The sequence below is a fragment of the Phodopus roborovskii genome, unplaced genomic scaffold (genome assembly GCF_943737965.1).
Source record: "Phodopus roborovskii unplaced genomic scaffold, PHOROB, whole genome shotgun sequence".
NCBI lineage: Eukaryota > Metazoa > Chordata > Mammalia > Rodentia > Cricetidae > Phodopus > Phodopus roborovskii.
The window spans coordinates 5,302,802-5,323,421 of NW_026126511.1; the positions used below are offsets into that span (position 1 = coordinate 5,302,802).

The following is a 20,620-nucleotide window of genomic DNA, read 5'->3' on the forward strand; positions in this document are numbered from 1 at the left end:
GATTTAGATTCTTCCTGAAGTTTTCATTCATTTGTTGAACTTTATTAATTAACCGTAGCTTGCTCAGGTTTTTGTACGAATCCACTACTGAGTTGTTAGCTTAAACGGAAGCAACCGGAAGGGAGGAAGTGTTTACTTTGGCTTACAGTGCAAGGGGAACAGATGATCAAGGTGGCAAACGCATGGTGGGAAGGAAGAGAGGTCTCCAATCACGCTGCACCAACAGACAGGAAGCATAGTAAACAGGAAGTGGAACCTGCCTATAAACTCTCAAGTCCTACCCCAGTGAGCCACTTCCTCCAGCAAGGGTCCACCCCCTAAATGTTCCATGGTATCTTCCTAAACAGTGCCATTAGGTGCAAACTAGGCACTCAAACATAAGACCCTATAGGGGAAATTTCACATCCAAGCCACAAAAGCTCTCCTTGTGAGTCTTGTGGCTGTAACCTTGAGTGGCGCTAATCCTGTCCCAGCAGGATCCCACCCTTAAGACCTCAGCAAACCTTAGTTACCCCCTTTTAGGCCTCATCTCTAAATGTAGGCACATCAGTGAGGGTGATTTTCAACACACGAACTTGAGTGAAGTCATCAACTCATAGCTTCATCAGTTTTTAGAAGTTTGTCTGCATAGACAGCTGGGGCGGGGCGGGGGGGGGGATGCGACATTAGTAGAAGGACATTGGAGTTTACGTCAAGTTGACCTGATTTGGCTCCAACTTGTTCAATCTGGAGAGTATGGCTGGACATCACGGGTCCTCTGTTTCTCATCCCGCAGGTCACATGTCTCGATCTTGTAGTGGGAAAAAAAACACTGTACTTATTAATTATTAAAGTAACTTTACCTCAGGATCATGTGATGTTGCTGTAGACACGCCAGAGATAATTTGAATGTTGTCATTAAAAATAATAATGATTTTGTGGTAGTCTATGGGAGAGGATTAGAGAATTATGCGTTCGTTGGGTTCGAGTTTCCAAACCTCAACTGAAATTCCTTATCTTGTTCTAGTCTTCTAGCCTAGTGTAGACAGTCATGTCGCGAGGCAACTGGTTCTCAAAGTCCCAGGGACTTCAAGGTGGCTCATGGTCTTTTACTGGACCTGTTATACAAACAAGAAGATGTGAGTGAAAGTTTCCGACGATTGTTCAGCTTGCCCGGTGTGTGAAGTATGCAGGCTCCCAGGATTAAATAGATTACTGGGGCTCCTGGATGGATTCAGGAATGGCCAAGGGTCAGCTTTAGGAGATCCTGGGATCAAAGGTGATGGGTTGATTATTCCTTCTAGAAATTGCTTCTCCTGTCTTGTGTGTGTACCGATAATACCTGATGGGTTTTTCAGGAGTGTGAACTGCTGGTCTCTGTTTCTGATCGGGTGGGGATTCATCTGTGAGAATTCTGCAGCCATTTATGCCATCTCCGTCATGCTGGCTGTGGTAGCTTGAAAGAAAATGGCCCCCAAAGGGAGTGTCACTATTAGGAAGGCGGTGTGGTTTTGCTGGAGGAAGTGTTACTGTGGAGGCCGGCTTTGAGGATTCATACATGATCTAGCTATCACCCAGTGTGTCAGTTCACTTCCTGTTGCCTTCAAGATGCAGGAATCTCAGCTATCTCTCCAGCACTATGTCTGCCCGCATGCTGCAGTGTCCCATCATGAGGATAATGATTATGAAAAGTGGGCGGGGCAGGGTGGGGCGGTACGCTGTGAAGTTAAATGATAGTTAACTGCTGAGAAAGTGCTGTGCTAGAGCCCTAGGATGCTCTTTAAACAGGGTGGTGTGGCTTGTCTCTGTACCTAGCTCATGCTGCCTCACACCGTGTGTTCCCAATCACCTAGGTTGTCACAAAAGATCACAATCACCCTCAAGAATTGAGCATGGGCCATGAGTGGTGCTGCATGCCCACAGTCTCAGTACTGGGGAGGCAGAGGCAGGAGGGTCCGGAGTTCTAGGCCATCACTGGCTACGCATTGGCTAGTTTTACAGCCAACCTGGCCTATATGAGACTCCATGTTAAAAAGGAAGTAACTAAACAGTCTTCCACTGTATATGTACACCACTTTTAAATCTAATTTAATGTTATATTTCAAGACACAGTTTATGTGCTTTGGGGGAATGGAATCCAGGTTTACATGCAGTCATGAGCCCTAAAATGTCTAAGCCGAAGCTTTGGTATCATTACCACCTTTCGGCCACTTGTTACTGGTTTTTGTTGTTGTTTGTTTTCCTAGATACCTTTTACAAATATAGAAGCAAATAGGTTACATATTTAACTAAATGGAAATGTAGACCTTTTCTTCTCCCCATCTCATCCCTTCCTTTCCTCTCTCCTTCCTCTTTCCCTTCCCTTTTCATTCCGTTCCATGCCAGCGCCCACCCTTTCATGAAGGGTGATTGATTCTCTTTCCCCTTTATTCTGGATGCTTGGCGATCTGCTGTCTACCAGACTTTAATCTGTCTCCCAGAGATGGGCACTGCTTTAGTCCGCTGTGTGTGACAGTACCAGAAAGGCTTTGGCTGGGTGGGTTCTACAAGGCAGATTTATTAGCTCATATTCTGGAGGTCTGAGAACACGGCACAGATATCTCCTAGACTTGAGGGTCTTGTGTAGAGTCGACTCATGGCAAAGACAGTCATCAAGAAAGCGTTCCTCAAGAGAGGAGGCAGAGAGCTGAGGGGCACACCGTCAACAACAGCTTACTTTAGGAGCTAGGCGCTGGTCACTCTCTGAGTACCAGGAAGAGAGGGGTATCCACGCGGGAGGCAGGCAGGTCGCTCACAGGTCCCCCGCTGAAGGCTCCCAACATATCCTCATGCTTTTACATTGGGAATTAAAAGTCAACACGAAACTTGAAGGGGGACAAAACACACTGAAGTCACAGCGGGCATTTAATAGTTTCTAATCTCTTGCTTTTACAAATAATCCTAGGATAAATAACATAGAACAGGCACAGGGAACAGACAGGATAGAATTCTAGAGATGAAGAGTAGATAAAGAAAGCAGTTGACATTTATAAAAATCCCAAGTTGCCCCCAGAAGGCAAGTCCCTCCTAAGTCCTAGTGCTAGAGACACCCTTGCACTGGCCTCTCTCTGTGTCTTTATGTTCTTCGTTCCTACGCTGTCTTTCCTTTTCTTCTTTGCTAATTTGGGAGGCGAAGAAGTTTTAACTTGAATTTCTCCTATAAGTGAACCTCAGCATCTTTTCCATGCATTTAAAAATCTTGCTTACATTTGTTTTTTGTTTTGTTTTGTTTTGAGTCAGGGTTTCTCTGTGGCTTTGGAGCCTGTCCTGGAGCTAGCTCTGTAGATCAGGCTGGCCTCGAACTCACAGAGATCTCCCTGCCTCTGCCTCCGGAGTGCTGGGATTAAAGGCGTGTGCCATCCACACCCGGCTTTACATTTGCTTTTATATGACCTGCATGCCCATTTCACCATGACTTCTGTGTATTTTTAAATCGCAGATAGCCAATAGAATCAGAATTAGTGAGAGTGACTTGTTCTCTATGTGACCAACAAATTGCAAGAGTCTTTGTGTTGATGTTTTTAATGGGAAATCTAACATGTTCATGTTATACAATTTTCATTTTATTTATTTTTAGCTTATGAAAATCTTGTGTGGTCACTGACACCACATCTAGCCTGGCCCTCACATGCTCAGTGACTTTTTATTTTTTAAGGATAGGAGGTATAGGTTGGTAGAGTGCATGCCTACCTGGTGTGGGGTCCTGGGCTCAGCCCTTTAAACCTTTATTTCCTCCAGTTTATTTTCTGTTAAGAAGCTGTTTTCTTATTAAGCATTTACTTAGTGACAGCTCTTCTTCTAGAGGTGTGGATGCATCGTATTTTAACTTCACAAGGCTCTCTGTGCTAAACTACACTCCTGGCTTGCAATGCGGTGAAGCTGAGGAGCGTGCCCAGCAGGTAGAAAGTGTCTGAGCAGAGTTTCCCACTCACAGATTCCCTCTGTTATTCTTCCAACAACGTTGCCTTTGTCAGTTGCAATGATTGTTCACTTGACTCCATCACACTTGCTTTCATTATAGCTGAGCTAATTTAGTGTTGTTACGTCATGCTAAGCATGGTGAAGGCTAATTGGTGATGGGCATGTCTGAATAATTTTTCATGGCTTTTGAAAAGATGGGGCCATTAGTTTTACTGTATTTACATTTCATAAATGTGGTGTCGACTTATTTAATGTGTAGCTTTCATGTAACAGACATTCAGTCACTGCCTGCTAAGTCGCATCATGTTTGAGTAAGTTCTGGAAGAGCTGAGGTGCCAGGGAGGATGGCTGACCACGACTGGCAAAATTGTAATTTTGGCAGATGCTAAATTCCTTTGCAACACTCGGTTTTTATGAGCATAAACACATACTGTTGAGAACTAAGTCGGTACCAAGAACTGAATTAAATGCACTTCCTTATTGACCAGATAATGCGTGACTCTAGTGGCAAACCATAATGTATGTGAAAATCTGGGATGGTCTAACATCAACTTCAGTTCCCATCTCCTAGGGATTTGATGATTTTGCAAAATAAATAAATAATAAATAAATGGCCCCAGGGTAGCAATGGTCAGACTCTATCCTAATACCACCATAGTTCTCTCTCCTCAGCCTTTACTTAGGGCGCATGCTGAAATGGCCACCCCTTTGAAAGCTGATACATTAATAGCAGAATCCAGTTACACCTAACCTTTCTGTTTGCTCAAAATTCTCAAAATTATAAACATTTACATTTCCCCCCTCCAGGAATTCCCAACTGAATTTCCAGTGTTATAGTGTCCTTTACACGATGCTATGTTACCTTGTATGTTACACATATGATATACAATATATTCATAGGTATATATGCATACATAGATTTTATATATAGAACTATTATGTTCATTCAATTTAATAATGATTTCCCTCTTTCACTCTTTATGTATGCGTGTGGGTATTTGCATGCATGTCTGTGCACCATGTGCATGTTTGGTGTTCCTGGAGGTCAAGAGATGGTGCCAGAGTACGTGGAGCTGGAGTTGCAGGCACTCGTGGGCTGCTATGTGGGTGCTGGGTGATGAACCAAGGGCCTCTGTAAAGGTCCTTAACCACTGAGCCATCTCTCCAGTCTCATCACTATGCAGATTTAAGCAGGAGAATGTTAATTTTTATCTGATAAAACTTCTTCAAAATGACAGAGAAAATCTCTCTCTCTCTTCCTCTCTCCTTCTCTGTGTGTGCTCATGCATGTGGAGGTCATAGGATGGCAGTGGATGCCTTCCTCGGTCATTGTATGCCTTAAATTTTATTTATCTCCTTTGTGTGTCCACAGGCTCATGTCCTGTAGTGTGTGGTAGTCAGATGACAGCTTGCTGGAGTCAGATCTCTCCTTCCACAATGTGGGTCACAGGCTTTGAACTTACCCACCGAGCCCTCTTACCTACCCTTTTAACGCTCTAGTGTCCTTTTAAAAACTGCAGTTGTTCATTAGTCCACTTAGGATGACATAACAAAAATACCAGAGACCAGGTCCAGCCAATCAACGTGTATTTCTCATAGCTCTGGAAGCTAGGAAGCCCAAGATCAAAGCATCAGACTGTAGTGAGGGTTCACATAAGGCTGTCTGTTGCCATCGCTGTGTCTTCACGTGGATGAAAGTGAGGAAACGCTCCCTTTATAACGGTCTCCTTCATAAGTACTCCACCCTTATGGCCTGCCATCTTGCAAAGACCTACAGCTTCCTACCATCACAATCAGTCACAGGGATTCAGCCCATGAGCCAGGGAGGGAACATATGATTCAGTCTGTACAAAGCTGTTTCTTATCTGTCACTAACATGTATTTCCTGGGGCATAGCTCAACCATGCCGGTACAAGCCTGGGTGCTAGCTAACCTTTCATGCATATTCTATGCTTATTTAGGGAAATGTTAAAACAGCATCCTTACTACATATTGCTTCAAATCCTTGTGAGAACAAGGCAAGGATTAAAAAAAAACCACCATGAAATAGCAAGTTTGATTAAATATGGTTTTTGTTTTTGAGACACGTCTCATGTTGCTCTGACTGACCTGAAACTCACTGTGTAGAATAGGCTGGCCCAGAACTCAGAGATCTACCTGCCTCTGCCTCCCCAGGGCAGGAACTAAAGGCACATGCCCGCCATACCTACCTTTAATAGCTGTGAAAAGGCAGCGCCCTTAGGAATTCCTTCACTGGATCAGGTTGGCACAGCTTTCTGTTTATTTGTGCCTCTCGTCTCAAGTTTCAGTCTGAACTCACCCCTCTTCTCAGAGTCTAGATCCTATAACAGTAACATCTTTCCACCACGAGAGCCTCTCTAATTGCAAAGGATGTCTTCCGGGGAGTTAGCAAAGCTTCAGTGTGCTGGTCTTTGATAAAGTATGCATCCTTTTGCAGCTGAGCTCTGCTGTTTATAGCTTCTTTTCCCAAGTGCAAAAAGTCTTCTGGTTTGTGTACTATGGCAGGAATCTGAATTTACAGCCACCCGAGTTCAGCCCCTTCGGTAGTAGCCTTACCCTTATATGCATTCTCCTTGCCAGTGAGAAGGATATGTGTTGATTGATTGCTTTCTCCTGTAAGGGTTACATTAAAAAGCTCTTCAGCCATGTGCTCACATTCTCTCCAACAGTGCCTCTGAGATGAGACTTGGGCTCATCCTTATTTTGCTTGAACAAAGCAGAATAGAGCTGTGCAATTGTTTGCTATATTATTTCTTAACTGTTAAATTTTTAATACCAAAATACTGTCATGTCCCTAGGTAGTGGATAGAGGTCCGTAATAATGTATATTTACTTGACTTTTGTTCCTCATATCTGACCCTGAAACAACATTTGGCCATTACAGAAATAATGCCCAAGTTAATTTTCAACTTGTGTCTAACAAAGATACAATTAATGTTCCAAGAACAGCACAAGGCTTCCTGCTGAGGAACTATGCCCACGGCTTTAGCAAAACCACTCGTAGTATGAGTTACTCTGCATCTCTTGGTAGCCTTGGATAAGTTATTACTCACAGTGCATTTATTATATTCTTTGCATCTTTTCAGAGCGCACTGCTCTCCATCTTTTATTGCATTCTGTAAATTGGGCACTCTGTATGTAGTTCGTACTAGAGCATTTATTGCACGTTTTATGGTCCTTATGGGACCTATTGTCTTTCATTATTTTCCTCCTTTCTTTTATCTCTGCCGATTATAAATTGCTTTGGAGTTTTGTCTGCTTTTTTAATTATATGCTTCGCACTGGGAGGGTTCTACCATATGTCTCCAAGCTACTAGACTCTTACAGCACAGACAACTTCATCTTCCTTGTGTCTTGGGAGTCTCTTGTCTTTTTCCTAATCACGATGTTTTCTTTGAGTTGGACTCAGAGGTCACAAAATCTCATAGTTGGCTTAGGAACACCTAAGTCAAAATCTATACTTCTTCCTTCTTGTCTAACTCGAGAATATACCTTAAAACTAATTTCTTACTGTGGTTGGTCCTGAGAGTTAGATTAGTGGTTGAAACAGTGTAGTGTATTGTACGTAAAGATAAATATGTAGTTTAAGAACTCTGGCTTTATCTTTTAAGGTATGAGGATGAGATGTAGTGATGCATGGCGACTAGACTATACTGCTCTCCCAGAAGAACTAAGGTAACTGACTCCCATGTCAGTGGTCCACAATTGCCTTGTAGCTCGAGGATGGGATGTAGAGATGCACGGTGACTAGATTATACTGCTCTCTCAGAAGACCCAAACTCCCATGTCACGAGGTCCAAATCGCCCTGTAGTCCCAGCTCCAGTGGCTCTCATATCTCTGTAGGCACCCTAGCACACATGCTCATACCACTGGTCCTCAGGTACAGATGCATGCATTGAATTTAAAATAAAGTAAGTGTTTTATTGCAAAACGGACTCTGGCTTTATAGCTGGGCTTCCTGGGTCCAAACTCTTACTTCTTCATATGCTGTGTACTTTTGGACAAATCTCTTCATGCTTCTGCCCCTTACATCCTGGTTAGATTGTACCCACACCTCACTGAAATACTGAAATCCTATTCACTCAGCAAATGACTTTGCTTCCATGTAATTAGCTCAGATAAGGTCATATTAGAGGACTGTAGGCCCCTAATCTAAATATGCAAGGGGCCTTAGTCCACTTCCCGCTGGTGTAACATAATTCTATAGTCAGCATGAATTATAAACAATATATTTTTATTTTGTTTATGGTTCTGAAGGCTGGAAAGTCCAAGAGCTTGGCACAGGCACCTGGCATGGGCCTTTGTGCTGTATCACAGCATGATGGCTGTGGAAAGGCTGTATGTGACGAAGGAGTGACAAGAGGCAGAAATCATTTCCTTTATGAGGAAATGGCTTCCATGGTAACCACCCTCACAATCACAGTGTTAACCCAGGAGAGCCCTCATGACTATTTACCTTCAGTGCCAACAGAATTTCAGCATGACTTTCAGAGGGACATTCAAACAGTGGTAATTGATGCCTCTAAAAACAGAAGGAGTCTGGATATGACCAGTATACATTATGTGGAGATAAAGGCAGAGACCCACAATTAAGTAGTGACACAGATCACTGGAGGGAACCTATTCTACTTATTTTGGAGCTCTGTCTTCTAGAACTGGACATTTGTAGTGTTTGAGGCAGCCAGGCTTTGGTCCTTCTTTACAGTAGCCTGAGCATTTAATGAAAACAGCATCAATTAAATCCGGCTGTTTTGAGGCTTCAATATGTTACTATATGTAAAGTTCTTAGGGCAGTGTTTGTCATAGAACGAGCACTAACAATGTTAATTAGTATATTTGTTAAGTGCTAATTATGTGCCATATGCCTTCCTAAATGCTCATCTTTTTATTAACTAGATCTCCAAAGTTATGATGCCAGAAGGATAGTAGCCAGCATATAGTCATAAAATATAAATCCCTTCATTCTTCCTCCATAATTCTTTGTTTCAAGAAACCAGAAACAGCACTGATGCTTTAGTTGAAGTGACAGCCACCATTTACTAACTTCCCACACAAAGGGAGCTATTAGAGTTGTCGTGTCGTTATCTCCATCTCCCGACTGCCACATGTGGTGATGGATGTCCCACGGGGGTCCCCTGGGATGTTGGCAGTTATTTCTTTCTATGGCCACATCCTCCTTGTCTTAAATCTTACTGACTCCCCCAACCCCCAACACCAACATTAGGGTCCAGAAAACAGCTTTCTTTCTGCATGTTGGAGTAAGTTTAAGTCTGTCCCAGGCTGTGTAGACCTTTCCTCTCTCCCCTGGCTATCTACTGTGGTGTTATAGATGACCCAGCACGTAGGCCTGAAGCTTCCAAGACCATTTAGTTTCTCATGATTTCTTATGAGTTTGGACAGAGACTCTGGAATGGCTTTACTAACCCAGTATGTGCCAGGATCTCAAATGTATTGGTGTGACGGCAGTAGGTACTGGAACAGCTGTAGTCTGGCTAGCCTTTTGTTCTCTTTGGCTTCTCTGTGTGGCGTCTCTGTGTGACTGAGCTGGGCTTCTTCCCAGCTATCTCTCTTCTTCACAGAGGCAGAGCTTGACCATCTCTAGATGCTAGAGCAGGTGCTACCCTTGATCCTTCTCTGAACTCACAGTCTAGGAGCAGAAGAGAAAGCCTCACTGCTAGATGTGAGGTCTCAGCTGAGCTCTTGCTTTTACACCTGGTTAAAAAATCGTCTGAACTCTTGATTTTACACCCTGTCAAAAAGTCAGGGCTGTGCATATGGGGATTGCACTGGGGATGTTTTGAAGCATATAATGATTGCAGTGTTTGAAAAGGATTTTACAGTTTCTTTGAGAAAATAAAAAAGAGCATTCTGTGTATTCAAGCAGATTTAGACTCTTTATTGCTATGCAATACTAAGAACTAAAGGGAAAGGTTTGTAAAATGAGTAGGTGAAGGTTGAGCAATATCTGCAAACCCATTTGCAATGTTTTTATTGTTCATTTATTTTACAATAATGATAAATTCTACCTCTTTTTTTTTTTTTTTTTTTTTTTTTTTTGCTAAACTAAGACATCTGAACACTGAGTAAAATCTGTATTTATCATATTTGCCTTTCTCCTGAAATAATTAGCACAACATGCTGAAGAGCTCAGGTGTCTCCAAATCAGTGTGAAATCGGCAAGGTGAACTCACATTTGTTGTTTTGATCAAAGGATTTACAGTCTCCTTTGGGGAGATGTGTTTTCAGTGCACATCATCAGGGCTAGGTTGGGTCCCGTGTGAAGAACTACACTCCATCGTCAGGAAGGCTCCGGTAGGGTTAGCTGATTAACGCTATGTTCAACTGTCTCGCAGGTTCTCCACTCCTTTACAGACGCCATCTTTGATGAGTGGCTGAAAAGAAACAACCCTCCCACGGATGCCTGGCCTCAGGAGCTGGCACCCATTGGTCACAATCGGATGTATAATATGGTTCCCTTCTTCCCACCAGTGACTAACGAGGAACTCTTCTTAACTGCAGACCAACTTGGCTATGATTATGCCATTGATCTACCAGGTAAGGAATACAGCTTCTAAGTGGGTGACTCACTCAGCTTCTAAGGGTGCTTTCTTTCTCTCTCTCTTTTTCTTTTTAATGTCAAGCAAGACTGTTAATTGAAGCATTCAGGCCGAGTTAAGTTTATTGGCTATTTTCGAGAATACCTTGGATTTAACAAGGTAAGACATTAAGCTACCAATTAAACATCAGAAAGGGACTAGCTGCAGATCATTTGGGAAAACTAAAAGATCTTATTCTACAGAGACACTGTCTTACTCTTCTGCCCAATTTGACAGTTTTATCTGAACTAATCAGATCCATAAAACTGCCCCACAGCCATTGAAATGTGTACCTGATAAAATCAAAGTGACTTTTACTCACCCATGGGTAGGGAGGGACTGGCGCGCTCATCTACAGGCAGAGTTGCGATTATTGAGACAAGCTTAAGCTTGTTGCAGGATTCAAAGACCAGAAAGTAGCAAAAACTCAGCCATTGTGGGAAGTAGTAGAATGCTGCATTCTAAAGGATTATTATTACTAATGCAAAGCCTCCATGAAGATTCACTACCATGGTTTTGAAGGCCAGCTGTTGTTTATCTGATTGGTACTGTGGAATTACTTTGCAACTGCACCAGGCATTTTCAGTGAGCCCCGACTCGCCAATGCTGTAGGGACGGGTCTGTCCAGGACGGCACTGGGTCTCATTTCAGACTGGGATGAGTGGAGGCTGCGGCTAGGTGTCAAGTCCATGCCTTCTTAATCTTGCTTTTAAACTGTAGATATTTGAAAAACTGATTTCAACCGGTTGAAAGTAGAGAAGGATATCTTTCTAGAACAGAAGGGAAGACTTAAAGAGGCCAGTGGCCTCAAACCAAGAGCAAGAAACCATGGCGTTGAGAGAGACAAAGAACAAAGAGCTCAGTCACTGAGGAGCGGTGAACTATGGGAAGGAAATCTTGGGGGAAGTAATGGGAGCTAGGACTATTTTGCAAGTTTGTGCAGCTTCGTAGCTGACACTTTCCCCTGGAGGGCTTTTTGGCAGTAGCTCCTTCTTGTGAGTTTTCTTCATTTAGAAGCTCTAGGTCTGCCGAATGACAAATGCTTCCATCCCCAAATGAATCTGTACCCACGGGCATGTCGTGGAGAGAAACAGTCTGATCCCCTCCTAAAGCAGTGTGGGACTTGGGAAAGACTGTGGAGACGGATGTAAAGCTGGATTTGAGAGGACCAGTAGACGCCAAACAGCTGAGCAGGTGTTTTAGACTAAGGAGGAAAAGGATGGCCGGGAAGGGCGCAGGTGGCTTAACGAACGCTGGTTTCCCTCAGGTGATTTCCCCGAGTGTGTGGCATGCTGGAAGGCTGAGTACTTCCAACTACAGGGGAACTGGGATGTGTCCCGATGCCTCGTACACACTTCCTGCCATCTTTATTGCCCATTCTTCCAGGCTTCAGGGAGGGGCTTTCTCTGAAGTTTCCATTGGCCTAAAAGCCAGATGCTCCAGAGCATCAACACAACAGACTAGATTCGATGGTACACTCAGAAGCCAGAGAGCGTGTCCCCAGAATACCATTAATTTCCCCTGAAAAACCCACTAAGTCTTTCCCTACAACCACTCTTCAATTCCAGCCAGATGGGTCTTAGAGTTTTACACTTCGTGGAACTCCCACGCACTTACGAATTCATGGATTTGGATGCCTTTTCTTCTGTCAGAGCATGCCTATGGTTGGTCTGTTTCTTCTACGGGTTCAAATAATGGTAACTTCGGAGAGTGGATTGGAAGTTCTTTTGCTTGCACACCTTGCCACACCAGCAGGGCCTAGGCAGAGAGTCAGCAGGCATTATAGGAGTGAGAATACTCGTGTGCTGACTACAACACCTCAGTTTCATAAAACAAGAAATGTTTTATAGACAATGGCGATGACAGTCATATACAAAGGTGACGGCATTTTAATACCACCAAACTACATAAAAAAAAAAAGCTATGATGGTAGTCTATATTATATGTGTTAGTATTCAGGCATGTGTCCTTGGGTTCTGACAGGATACGCCCCCAGCTGCAGCCACTAAGAGCCCCTTTTAAAGGGCCCCGCCCACCTCCATCCTCCCTCTCCCTCTCCCATTCTCTTCCCCTCCCCCTCCTCTTTCCTTTCTCCTCTCTCCTGCTGCTGGTCTCCAGAGGCTGGTCTCCCTCCTCCCCTTTCCCCTTTTATGATCCCTTTCCCTAATTAAAAAAACCCCTCTGCTTGATCCCTGTCACACGGCAACTTTCTCTTGAGGTCAGCTTTTCTGCTTTTCTTAAATTACAACAATATGTATGTTGCCACGATTTAAAAATAAGTTTTAAATGGCAAGCAGTAGTTGGACAGTAAGAGACAATCTTTTTTGTTGTCTCATTACAGAAATGGCAGAATAAAAATATGTGATTTGGTGGTTTGCTTTGGAGACAGGATCCCCATTGTGTTCCTGGCTGGCCTGGAATTTGCTATGTGCTTTGTAGATCAGGCTGCCTTCAAACTCACCGGGATCTGCCTGCCTCTGTCTCCTAAATGCTGGGATTAAAAGCATTCGCCAAACAGACAAAACTTCCTGTTTTAAGAATCTGTCACCAGCTCATACACAATCACCCACACAAGATCAAGGCAGTCTACAGTTTACCACTGCACGGGCAGCTTCATGAGTCCTCACCTGTGCCTGAGACACTGTTCACAGTTGATGGCTCTGGGTGGGGAGTCAGCTTTCTTCAAGAGTGTGAACCCTGATAGGTCCATCATGCTCCAGTAGATGACTCTGGGCTGGAGAGTATGAATAACACAAATTGGGCTTTGGGTTATCATAATAATAATAGAAGAACTTGGGGTTGGCTAAGTAAAAAGAGAGATCGACCTAGAAAGAGTTAGGAGAAATGGTGGAAGGTAAATATCAAAACCCAGTGCATGAAGTACCACCAGAATAATTAATAAAAACATTACACTGTGAAAAGGAAAAGAAGTTATAACTAGTGACAAGTGCTGTTGGGACAGTGAAATTCCTTTCGGAGGGATGCAGTCAACATAGAACATGTCCCTTGGTGGGGCTGGAGAAGGAGGAGAAATGTAATCTATCCTCCCCATGAGGGTCAGGCATGGAAAGACAAGATGGCCTGGCTGGGATGAGCTTCTATGGCATCTGATGAGTTGTAAAGAAATGACACGCAGCCTTAAGTATATCTGGAAAATGTGTTAACATCATGGGACAGTGCTATGACATACGAGTAGAAGACTAGATCTATCATAGGAGAGGCTTAGATGTTATTCACCACTCTTCAAGTGGATTCAGAGAGTTCTGCTTCTGCTGGTGAGTGTCCCTGTCAGGAGAGCCCATCTGATCTCTTACATGCGTTTGTCATCCATCACAAGGGTAGAGACATTAGCAGGATTTCCTACTGAGGGCTGTTCATGTAACAGTTAGTTCCCCAAAGACCATCTTAGCTTCTTTGTCTGCAAATGAATCTCTAACTCACAGAAGCAGTTCTGTATTTCCTTAGAGGTTTTGTTCTGCATCCAAACATTTACTGGAACAGATTTACAAAATCTAACAAGCTTTATTTCAATAATGGGATAACACTTCCATCTTCCTCGAGGAACAGTTGTGGATATGATGAGCAGCAAGAAGATAAAATGGTAGCATGGGCAGTTTTGCTTTGCAAACAAATGTGCATGTTAAAGTCAAATATTTTTCCCTTCACTAGGAGTGTTTGGCTGATGGGATTATAATCAAAGAATCTTCTTGTCTGTTCTTATTTCAGTGGAAAAAGCTCCTGTTTGGACCACAACCCTCTCAGTGGTCACGGGAACACTGGGAGCTTTCATCGGTCTCTTGGGGCTGCTGGCTTTCCTTCAATACAGAAGGCTTCGCAAGGGCTATGCACCCTTAATGGAGACACACCTAGGCAGCAAGAGATACACGGAAGAGCCCTAGGGTGCTCTCCTCACCTACCCTAGCAAGAGGTTGGCCAAGCCATAGTGCTGACCTCGGCAGTCACCCTCACTGATCTTGCTTTGGGTGAATGTCTCCAGCATGTGCTCTTCGGTAGTGAGGATGACCCCTGACAAAGATGCTTACATGTAGTTGCTGCTTTGCTTAATGCTTGGGCCTATCACCATCACCAAAGTGTGATGGGATGAGTTATCTGTGACTTTGATTAAAAGTCCTTATATTGATCGAAGCTCTTCCTGTTCTGAAAGCACTGTCGCCACCACCATCACCGCCCATCACCGCCCATAATCATCACACCATCACCATCATAATTATCACCATCACCATCCATAATCATCACACCATCACCATCATACTTATCACCATCACCATCCATAATCATCTCACCATCACCATCCATAATCATCACACCATCACCATCCATAATCATCACACCATCACCATCATAATTATCACCATCACCATTCATAATCATCACACCATCACCATCATAATTATCACCATCACCATCATAATTATCACACCATCACCATCATAATTATCACACCATCACCGTCCATAATCATCTCACCATCACCATCATAATTATCACCATCACCATTGTTATCACACCATCACCATCCATAATCATCTCACCATCACCATCATAATTATCACCATCACCATCATAATTATCACACCATCGCCATCATAATTATCACCATCATCATCCATAATCATCTCACCATCACCATCATAATTATCACCATCACCATTGTTATCACACCATCACCATCCATAATCATCGCCACCAACAGCACAAACACTGAGTGAAATTCCTTTAAATTTGCAGATAAGTATATTTTGAAATCAAGGTAAGATCAGTCAAAATATCTTTGCATGTATGTAATATGAATTGTGGGGAGTACATTTGTCAGCATTTCACTACTATATTGAAACACACAAAGCAAGTTACCTTCATGAAAGGAAGAGCTTTTTGTTTTTGTTTTTTTTCAATCACTGTTCTGTAGGTGACAAGGTGCTGAATTTGGTGGTTTTGTTTGTAGAGAATCACAAGGCAAGAATGAAGAAGTGTGTGTGTGTGTGTGTGTGTGTGTGTGTGTGTGTGTGTGTGTGTGTGTTTGCCTGCCTGCTCTCTGCCCCTCTTTTTATAGAATCCGCCAGAATTCAGTCAGGGGCTCCATTCTGATGGCCTTATTTAACACTAATTACTTCCCCACCTCTAAAACAAGAGTTTAAGTTTTGATGTCTTAATTCCTCATAATGGGGGTTAGTTTTAATTCATGAAGCTGGGGGTGGGGCTACACTCAGACCATGTGTCCAGCCTTTGGGAGAGGAGGGAGGGAGTGGTGTACACTTACACCCAGTCTGGGGAGGTGTGGAGTACACTCAGACCATGTCCTGTTAACCCCACTGGTCAAGAATGAGATCATCACCACAGTTTAAAGTCAAATTTGAAGCAAGCTTTAATTAAATATTGGCCAGGTAGATAGGCTCTGGCCAGGTCCATCTCTGGTTTCCCAGAAAGATGACCCCAAATCAAATTTTGCAGTGGCTTAAGTATTTCCCATCAAGTCCAATCCTGATGTACTTCCTGCCTATGCACTTCCCACCTACCTGTGATCAAGCAAATCTGGTACAGATAGATCAAACTTGTTTAGGGGAGAACAAAACATGTGCCTTGTTATCTCTCATAAGCAACAGCCTCCTGCATTTCAGGAGCGGTCTGTTCTTGGGCAAGGAACTTACAGGTCAGAGGCATTTTTGTCTCATAGATCTCTTAAGCATAGTCATTAAAACTTAAAATGCACCTTTGGTTCTCACATTCTCCCCTTGAGTTGTATCCTGAGTCAAATCCCTGATTCTGTGATGGGTACCTGTTTATATTGGGATCTAAGAACCATCAGCTTAATGGTACCCAGACAGGAATTATCGATTAGTTAAGGCATCAGTGATGTAAGAACCAACAGCAATTAGCAGAAGAAGGCCAATGGCTGATGGCTGACATCAGTTACTATCTACAAGGAACTTGGAAAGGAGAATGAGAAGAAGTTATTCACTTCATTACTTCATTTCAGGGTCTCTTTTTTTGCAAATATATATATATATATCTCCAGACTATCTCTAATAGTTCCTAAGTGGTTTATATAAGAACAATTTTCTCTTAAAGCTATACAGTAACCTCTGTTTTACAAAGAGCTGGTTAAGTGCCCTATCATACTGTGCAACCCTTCAGCTAATGAATCTTCCTGTTGATAGATCTGGTTCTATTTGGTTCTAACAGGGAACTTCCTTGGTAGCCAATAGCCACTATAGGTATCTGTTTTATCCCCTGTGCCAGGAAGATTCCTTTTGAGCTAACATTCTAGCCTGTTGGGGGACAAAGGGCAACATACTCTCTTCTGTAACTACTAGGAGCTGGGGGTAGAGGGGTCTCTGTCATAGTAAGCCTTTCTTTCCCACTAATCAGATCTCTGACAAGTTTGAGGGCTACTATCTACTAAGTATATCTGAGCTAAACATGCCCAGGTTTAATCTTGAAAACACATGAGGCTAGATAGACCTCTTTCTGGTAATTAATCAGTATGATACCTTGAATCACTACAAGTACATTTCTGAACACATTAAAGAATTTGACCACTTATAAGATGACTGACCATTAACTTGTAATTTTAAATCAGCCTTAACAGTTTAAGATAAATTATTAGCTTTCATAAGACTAGGACTTGCTGGGTATTGTAAGACCCTCAGAATGAGGAGTCTCCCAGTTTTGGTCCGTACCTCCAAGAACTCAATGGCCAGTCCAGTTGATGCAACACGCAAGAGGCTTTAATGAACAGGAAATGTTTGCGCAAACGGGCTCCTCCAGCATGCAGGCCAGAGAGAAGCCTCATTCTCCAGGTACAGGCATTTTTAAAGGCAAAACCCACAAGCTTAGGGAGGGGGTGGGACCCTCTGTCGGTTGAGTACTTGACCCTTTGAGGCCAGATGGTCTTGCTGTTAGACCTTAGGGCCTCAGGGTGTGCTAATTAATCTTGTCTGGGCAAACCAGAGTTGCAGCTGTCTCTTTGTTTCTTAAGGACCCTATTTACCACCTGCTGACTCACTGCAAGGAGGGGCAGTGTGAATTCTTGGTATCCTGCTATCTCAGGGCTGGTGGTTAGCAAATTCCAGGAACTAAGTCACAGTGGCCTTGGCCAGCTTTCTGGGTCAGACTGCCCTTCATTTCATTTAGGGCTCCATTTCATTTCTTTGCTAGTTTAAGTCTTTCAGTACAGCTTGTGAGCAGGGGCTAGAGGCTAGCATTGCCCTTGACTAGGTATTAGGCACCATAGCCATTTGTTAACGGATGGGCCATGAGTTCCTTTTGCTAGAGATAAGGGGAATGACTCCCTTTTTGGTAAGCAGGAACTTTCTTGAAGCCCTGAGTGAATAGGGGCTTTTGTCTAAACGCTTGACCATGGCTTTATCTCTGTTAGGGTTGAGCCTTAAAAACAACAGTTTCCCAACTGACACTCCTTTTAGTATCAGAATAAAACTTTGGGGGAGTTTCCTGGTCCTTTTATAGTCCACCATTACAGAATATAACCATTTCTTATATGACTCTGGTTATTAAAGTAGCTTAAGACGAACAAAGTTAGCAAAGATAAAGCATCTAGAAATACATTCCTAAGCACGAAGAGACCTTTGGTAAGGAGAGGCAGTCTCCAGCCAATGGTGTTCAACTCCCTCAATGCTTCAACCCCCAGCACAGTTCCCATGCTGCAGTGACCCCCACCACAAATCATTCCTGTTGCAGTTTTGCAGCAAGGGCAATCTTGCCACTGCTGAGGATGTCAACGCCAACTCCTGGCATGCGGGAGGTCCTGGGCCTCTCAACCCCCGGATTGCTGAGACTTATAAGCTGAAAAAGTGCTTCAAGTTTCTTCTTTTTTTCTTTTCTTTTTTTGTCAGACTGCTTAGGTCATTGTCATGCTCAATCGTAAGACAGGAACACCCTGGTTTCTGGATTTTCGTATTTGGTGCTCAGAGATGTGTCCTTAATTTTTAGCCTTTTATTTATGTTTAAATCCAAATACTAATAATATAAAATGAAGTAGCATCTCACCTTACCAGGGAATTTGTATTAGTGGCCACACCCCTTTGGGTGTGGCTTCAGGTGTGGACTTGAAGGGAAGTTAGGGAAGTGCTGGGCAGGCTCTGTCTCTCTCTTTCTCTCTCTCTCTCTCGCTGGTCATGGATCACAAAAATTCACTGTCAAGGCAAGCTGCTACTACAATAAAACATTTTTTAAGTTATAAATATTGATAAATTAAAAGTTGTTCATTGAAAAGATCCACTTTTAAATTTAAGTTTTCTGGAAAACTCCAAAATTTCTTCTCAAAACAGTTTAAAATTTCTCAACTGTGTATTCCGACAATTGTCACGAGACAATTCAGTAAGAGCCCATCTGACCCTGAGGTCTAATTCCCTGATGCCTAGCTATTTTTTTTTTTTAATTAGGTGCTCATATAAGAAAAGTAATCCCTTACAATTCACTGGATTGTCTGTAGATTTCAATTAAGACTTATCTTTCTTTTATGGAGAGCTGCCAGAAGCTGATGGGCCAATTAAGCTGCAGTGCAGGCCAGAATCAAGAGAGACCCTGCCTCATAACACAAGGTAGAAGGGACGAGCTGACTCTCAAAAGTTATCCTCTGGCCTACACACAAATAAATAAGGATAAATAAATGAATAATAAAATTTAAAAAGAGTTAGAGCCAGGTGTCATGGAGCTTATGCCTATAATTCCCAAACCCAGGAGTTCTGAGCCACCATGTAGTTGCTGGGAATTGGACTCAGGACCACTGGAAGAGCAGCCAGTTCTTTGAACCACTGAGCCATCTCTCCAGGCCCCTTCCCCTGCTTTTTTTTCTTTTTGGTTTCTCTGTCCTGGAACTCGCTCTGTAGATCAGGCCGTCCTTGAACTCAGATCTCTGCCTGCCTCTGCCTCCCCAGTACTGTGATTAAAACTGTACGCCACCACCGCCCAAACAAAACAAAATTTAAGGTGAAAATTATCTGTTTAATATTTGACATATGTGCAGTCCAAGGGGCCCCTCTACAGGGTTCATGGAAGCAGAGAACGTGTCAGGCGCTCTCTGGAGCCGCCTTGGGTGAGGGCTTTGAGGTAAACAGTACCCTTGGAGCTATGGTACAAAGGGACAGTGCCCAGCTGGGATGGAATTCAGTCCAGGTCACACAAGGTTAGAGGAGGATCCCAGAGGAGACTCAGCAGAATCAGCCCAGGTGATCCTCTGTGGAGTGAAGGTCACGGGGACACACTGGCATCCTGCCGTTCAGTTTACACTGTTTATGAAACCCAAACAAGGTTCATCCATGCGTTCAGGGTTGTTACCTACGCATTTTCTCCCACTTTTGAAATGAAAGAAAAGTACTAAAATTGTGCATGGTGGATACAATCTGGAAAGGTTATATATAAATCAATTATATAATAAAAACACCACGTGAAATCAGGTTTTTAAAGGTGAACATTTGTAAATAATTCCATAAGGCAAATAACCATCACTATCTTACCTTTTAAGGCACATCAGAATTTTCATGTGCCATATTATAAGATTTTATTAAAGCAGCTTGTATCATATATAGAAATAAATAGAAACCATTTACACTTAGGTTCTTTTTATTTAGAGTATGCAGAACTTTTTAAAAAATAAATATTATGGTTTGTGTTTTCCTAACAGAAATATTTTTCTAATTTTCTACTTCTTATAAAAGGAATACAGTTTTCTAACCTCATAATAAATCAATTAGGAAAGCTTTTCAGCAACTCTAAAGGTAGAATAAATTTACACAGCCAAGAGTTGGTATTTACTTATATTGAATATTATGCAAATTAATGCAGAAAGTATCACTGAGCATTTCAGGGCTACTCTTCCCAGTGATGGAAAAGGGACAAATCACTTCATATGCTTACAGGCTCAGGATAAGGGAAGGCGTGTGTTTCCGAATCCCAGTTTCCATGGAAGTCCTCTTCGAAGATGCCATTCCAAAGTGAAATTAGATCCAGTAGCAAACACCTTTTGTGAATTCAGTTCTCTTCCAGATCCAAAATTTTCTGACCTCAATTTATCCTGCTCAGGACT

At 42.8% G+C, this 20,620-nt stretch overlaps 1 protein-coding gene across 1 annotated transcript in view; it reads left to right on the top strand.

Annotated features, from left to right (window-relative positions):
• Dct (dopachrome tautomerase) overlaps positions 1–14,532 on the top strand; it is a 34,283-nt gene extending 19,751 nt beyond the window's left edge. The window contains exons 7-8 of the mRNA XM_051195230.1: positions 10,315–10,516; positions 14,284–14,532. Coding sequence (XP_051051187.1) covers positions 10,315–10,516; positions 14,284–14,456 — 375 coding nt within the window. The 3' untranslated portion in view covers positions 14,457–14,532. The remainder of the gene's footprint in view (positions 1–10,314; positions 10,517–14,283) is intronic.
• Positions 14,533–20,620: the final 6,088 nt, after the last annotated feature.